This window comes from Fukomys damarensis, unplaced genomic scaffold (genome assembly GCF_012274545.1).
Source record: "Fukomys damarensis isolate Sample0158 unplaced genomic scaffold, DMR_v1.0_HiC HiC_scaffold_13, whole genome shotgun sequence".
NCBI classification, from domain to species: Eukaryota; Metazoa; Chordata; class Mammalia; order Rodentia; family Bathyergidae; genus Fukomys; species Fukomys damarensis.
In genome coordinates, this window is record NW_022900925.1 from 23,161,067 (window position 1) to 23,167,514 (window position 6,448).

The window sequence follows — 6,448 nt, forward strand, 5'->3', positions numbered from 1 at the left end:
GATCCTCCTGCCTCAGCCTCCTGAGTGCTGGAATGACAGGCATGTGACACCATGCCCAGCTCTATCTTTATATTTTATTTTGAGACATGGTCTCACTAGTTTACTAAGTTGCCCAGGCTGAGCCTCTCAAAGTGTTGGGATTACAGGTGTGTACTATTACTAAATTATTCTTACAACAATCATTTCATTGAGTTAGTATCCTCCTTTCACATGTAATAACACTGAGTTTTGAGGAAATGAAGTAATGTGCTCAAAGTCATAGAGCAGATAAGTGTCAAGGCCTACCCTATAATTCCATGGCAAACACCAAGGCCTATGCATTATATAGCATATTAGGAGTTTAAAATCCAGGCTCACTACTCAGCTGTGTGGCCTTCAGTTAGCGTCCTACCTTTTTGTGCTTTAGAGTCTTCACCTGTATAATAGTATATACCTCACAGAGCTACAAAGATAAAAGAGATTAGTTCATGTAGAGTGCTTGGCATAGTGCCTGATACAGAAAGTAGTTGGTCCTCTATCTTGAGTTCTATATCCACAGGTTCAACCATCCACAGATTGATAATATTTAGGATGAAAATAAAAAGTGCCTCTGTACAGAGCATGTGTAGAATTTTCTCTAAATAATACAGCATAACAAATATTTGCACAGCATTGTGCATACATTATAATAGGTATTATAAGTTATTTAAAGAGGATGCAAAGGGAAGATGCACATCACATGCAAGACCGGGCCATTTTACATAAGGTACTTGAACAGTCTTAGATTTTGAGACCTTTAGGGGTTTTAGAACCACTCCTTCATGGATAACAAGCATTCAATAAATGCTAACTATAATTATTATACCTGTGGGGTATAATGCGAACTTTGTGTTAAAAGAGCATTGTGCCTGTATAATACCCACGTTTATTCTTTAAAATATTTCTACTGATGAATAATTAATTTTAATTGTATGAGTTTTACTATATTAAACAATGAGTACTTAACAGAAAAAAATCAAAAAAATATTGAATTCTGATATTTATTGTGTGCATTTTAAAAAATCAAAATTTTCAACACCGACTGTTTTTTGATGTACAAAGCATAAAAAAAAAACAGAAATAGATTCCTATATGAACTACAATGAAAATACCAGTAGGACTCTATAGCAAAACTAATTCTTTTGTTTCAATTGTCACATCCAAGGCAGTCTTCACCTTTGACAACTGTATGTTCCATACACTTGTCTTGCTCACACTGACAGCACATGTGCTTAGCTTTCCTTCCCTGAGTGGCTGGCCATTCTTGTCACTTGTGTTCCTCTTTTGTTAAGAGCTTCCTACCGTATAGTACAACAAGCACTTAGCAGGGAAATAAGATGCCCGTAAAAATAAAATATCAAATATGTAAGGAGTGCTTAAAATAAACATCAACATTTTCACATCAGCTGTTTGCTGGATTAAAAAACCTAAAAGATAACATATGAAATAAAAACCTATGTGAACTACAATGCAAATACAAACAAATGTCTGCCACAGAAATAATCTTTGCTTCAACTTTCACACCCAAGACAGGCTTCACACATGACAACTGCATGTTCCATGCACAAATATTGCTTACACTGATATCACATATGTTTTCCTATCCTTTTTTGTAAGGCACAGCTGAAATCTTTTTGGTTTTCCTGTTGTCACAGTAGGTCTTTGTGATGTTGCATCTGCCTGTTCACCAGTGAGCTCCACAATTTTTTTGCGTAGTTCCCAGGACAGAAACATCTTGTTGCTCCTCTGCTGTAAATGATCTCTTAGGAGTTGCAGTCCCCATCCTCTAAGAAAATTTCTCTACGATGCTTTGCACTTGTTATTTTCTGTGTAAACTGTTAAGTTATTTGTGCCACACATTTTTAGTATGGAGTAAACACAACCATTGGTCCATGCTTTGTGTTTTGTGTGACATCATAGTTGCTGCAGAACTCATTAACACCTACTCTGCCTTTGGTTTTATTGTAAAAAGTTACCGTCTTGGGCTTCAGTTCTGTCAAGGTTTTAGTACAGTTAGAAACAAAAGAGCTGAGTCATCCTCTTCCCTTCCCTTTGTTCAACTGTCATGGCCACACCACTCAAACATATTGCCTAAAGATACAGTAATCATGAAATGCTGCAAGATGTTCATCAATATTCATGTATTCAGATGATGTACAAATTTCCTAACCTTATGAAACAAAACTTTCAGGGAGTGGATAGCAACCAGATTATCAGTTCTTTTTCTTTCTTTCTTTTTCTTTTTTTTTTTTTTTTTTTTTTTTTTTTTTTTTTTTTTTTTGGTACCAGGGATCGAACTTGGGTCCTTGCACTTGCAAGGTTTTTTCTCTCTTGAGGAGCAATAAACCAAATCTTAGTGTCATGTTATTCTACAAACCTCAAGCTTGCACCCCTAGGTCTCTTACACCCATCTTATACATTCCTGCAATTATCAAGGGAAAGCCCTGCTAAGTACAGCAGACTATGAATACTTTCAGTTCAGCTAGTGAGGTATCATAATAAACACATTTTTGAGTATGCTTATTGGAGCATACAGAATATTTTACTTGTATTTCATCATTTGTGTATTTCACAACATCTTGTGGCATTCTGTCTGTTACAATTTCCAACATTGAATGGCAGTGCTGGAATTCCATTCAGTAGGTTTTAGCCCTGCCAAGATCCTCATGATATTTTCAGACATAGTTCCATCATTGTATCCTTCCATTTGGGTGCATGACCATTTTGTATCATCTTGACTAGTCAAATATGTACTGACATTGCTGTTTTGTCATCTGAATCAGGGGAGTCTTCATTTCCTGTATCTGTGTCAGTCAATTATTGCTTCATTTCACTGTCACAGGAACTTAGGCTCATTTGGCCAGTGTCATCATCCAAGCAGACGTCACATGATGATACACTTTTGATCTCCTCCAAAAGTTGCAAATCTGGTTTTTCATGCGCCATTGTACTGAACTGGGCTACTTCTACCAAAAAAAAAAAAAGTAAATTTTTAAAAATCCTAAATGCATACCTGTTGCTGCTTTGGAGATCCTATACACATCTTGCTATTTATCTGCCAAATGGGTGACTGCACAGATGGGTTCCTTCTGTTCCCATGCCCAGTTACTGTGATCCACATCCACATTCCACTATGGTAAAGTATATGTTTACATAACAGAAGAATGGGGTGGGTGTATTTTACCCCCATGATGCTCAAGTAAATACATACAAAAACTGTTTGACAGAAGACTACGTAGGTAAAAATCCTGGTTTGACATTTTTGCACAGGTGCACACACCATGCTACCTTTCCATTTGTAGTACCAAGTGGGTAAACACAAAGATTGCTTCTTGTATCCCCCAGACATAGCTACTGAGATGAAAAGCCAACTACTATTATGCTAAAGTACAGATTTACAGTGGAAAAGTATGGGATGGGTTTTTCTACCCAATGTTATTTATTACTATTGCCAAATAAATGGGCCAAAGATCCTTAGTCTTAATTTTTAAGAGTCTAAAATAGAACTTAAGGTCAGTCCTCCTTTCCAGTCTCTCCTAGTTCAAGGTTTAATCTGAATACTGAAAGCATCCCTTCTTTTCTGTTTCTTCCCATATCAAAATATGGACAGGTTAAAAAAAATAGAGTCTTATATCATCTCATCTATGTTCTTCATAATCACAGATTTAGTACGCAGCCAGGCTGGGCTGCAGACTAATTTTAACCAGTGCACTGCCTATATGGCTTTGGACAAACTATTTAAACTCTAGCATCATTTCCTGCAGTGTAAAGAGGAAATAAACAGAAAATCCATTCAGTCAACAAGTATTATGGTGTTCCTACCACACCCCAGGTGCTCTCTGGCACTGCAAACACAAAAGTGAACTAGACAAGATCCATGCCTTCATAAAACTCACATTCTAAAAGAGGAAACAGATAACATGCAAGTACACATAATCAAGATAACTACAGGTTATGATAAATGTTCTGAAGAAAAACTAGAATGTGAAATAGAGTAGGGGTACACAAGCCTACTTTAGTTACGATAATCTAGACTCTAATAAACTGATAAAAATGAAGTGTGAATAAGGTTACAAATAAAAAAGAAGTGAACTCTCTGAATGAGGTTCCAGATCATCTGATGCAGATTTTAAAAAGGGAATGGTTGCAAACTTGCTCAGCACTATAGAGTCCCTCTGCCACTACCAGACAACTGAAATGTTGAGAGTGAGGAGCACTGAGAATTGAGGATGTGTGAGGAGATTCTCTTGGAAGACAGTCTGCCATGCTCTAAGCTTCCACAGTCTCAGGGCGGAAAGTGGATATGGGAGGTATTACTGTCTAATTTAAGCCAATGCAAGGGAACTCCAAAGGCCCCTTCTGCTGGACAATTGATATATTTTTCTATCAGTTGATGATCACCACCAAACAGGAATATTCAGTTCCTTGAAGGAAGCACACTGTCATCCACAAGGATAAATCCTTTCAGAACTCAAAAGATTGGCATCAGTATACGTACTTTACAATACCTAGGTCACTTGGTTTCTCAAATAACATTACATGTGGGTCAAATATATTTCAACCTACCATGAACCACATTAAACCCAAATTCTTCTCACAGTCTCTTCACACTTCTTCCATTGTGGTAATGACCAGGCCTCACATTCTTCTAGCCCAGTGTGTTGAACATCTCTTAAGCACTGCTTCAAATACTTAGTCTTAGATTCTTTGAACCATTGTTATGGCAACCAGTTTATCTCAGGTATCTACTAGCTTAGCACAAATGACATTTGCCAGAGCCTTGTTTTAGACATGTGCACTTGTATTCCAAACACCTTCACTTTTGCCTTATAATTTCTTTGATTATGCATCAGGGGACTCCTATAGGAACTCCTGCACAATGATGCATGCTGAACTAGAGAATTAATCCCTGGTGCAGCAACCATTAACAATGTAGGGCCAAATGAATGAGTTTTCTGACAAGCCAGCAGATATACACCCCCTTTTTATTCTTCAGGAGGGGTTCTGAGAGCATTTCATAAGATTTCCCCCAACTCCCAAAGACTGAACAGTCATCTCTCACAATGACCAACTAAAGAGCACAAATTACTATTGATTCTCCTTCCTTCTCTGTTCTTTTCTGAATAAATTACTCACATATTAACTCAGTTGAGGCTCTACTTCCAGAGAACTCCAACTAAAGCATACAGTGACTAGGTTTCACCTTTTGATTTTATTTGAGCAAATGCCTGAATATCACCATTACTACCCCCCACACATACTGCACATATATAACACATACCCCAAGAATAACAATAATATATTCAAGCATAATGGAATTAAATCCAAACAACAAAAATTCTCCACAAAGAAGTCCAAAGTTTTCAGAGAACTAGCTTTCCTAAAACATAATCCAATTTTCACTGCTGAACAGTATTTTATTTTCAGGATAAAAAGCATATTGAGATAACCTCACGGTTTCCCCACGAAGTATAAGTGGGGATTTTCTTTTTATCTGAAGAACTCAAAGGTCCTACACATAGTTTTCCCAGTTTGTCTTAATGTTAATGTCCAGTCTTCATCTCTTGGGTAACTGATCAGGTGTTATAATGGCTATTTTATTTTCCAGCTTCTTAACAACGTTTCAGAAAATCTTGGGTGTCAAATTCCAACCAGCTCACTCTTAATGAGAGTTATAATTTACATGGTTCAGTTTGAACCTCAAAATTACTTTTCTATGGCCGGGGATTTAGCTCAGTGGTTCCACTGCCTGCCTTGCAAGCACAAGGACCCAAGTTGGATCCCCTGTACCAAACAAACAAACAAAAAAAATTACTTTTCTAGTAGGGAAAGGTGCTCTGTTATTCTCAGCATTCATACTGCAAAAAGGGGAGAAAGGGGAACAAAGAGCACAGCCAGCTGTCACAAAAATCCTAGAAAGTTGCCTGTATTCCATTGACCAGATAATAATCGGAGTCAAGTACAAGGAATACTGGGTAATGCAGCCTTTGTTCAGGGTGCTTCTGTACCTATAGAACAATCAGGGGCTCTAATACAAGGTAAGAAGAGATGTTTGATAATCAGCAGTTTTGGCCCCTGGCATCCACAGCAGCTCCTCTCCAACTCCACCCCAAATCTGAAACTCTAGTACGTAATTAACATAGTAATGCCAGCCCGGTCCAGGAACTCTCCACCCCACTTTCCAGTCAGTGCTCAGAGAGGTAGTCGGCTAAACCTTTCCCTGCTCCTTTACTACTAGTATAATAGGCTGAGGACTACTAGTGGGGAAAATCCTTTACTTCCGATTCCGTTCCAAATAAGGTATTTCTAGTATTAGAGGGCGGGGTCGGGGAATGCCCCGGAAGTATTTCCTCGTGGTCTCCCGTAGGAAAAATGGCGGCGGTGCAAGTTGGCTGCTCGCTGCAGTGCAGCCAGCCTAGGGAGGCGCCGC

General features: G+C 38.2%; 1 protein-coding gene across 1 annotated transcript in view; it reads left to right on the forward strand.

Moving 5' to 3' along the window:
* The first annotated feature begins 6,390 nt into the window (after positions 1 to 6,390).
* Heatr6 (HEAT repeat containing 6) overlaps positions 6,391 to 6,448 on the forward strand; it is a 34,007-nt gene continuing 33,949 nt past the window's right edge. Inside the window, exon 1 of the mRNA XM_010626843.3 lies at positions 6,391 to 6,405. Coding sequence (XP_010625145.1) covers positions 6,391 to 6,405 — 15 coding nt within the window. The remainder of the gene's footprint in view (positions 6,406 to 6,448) is intronic.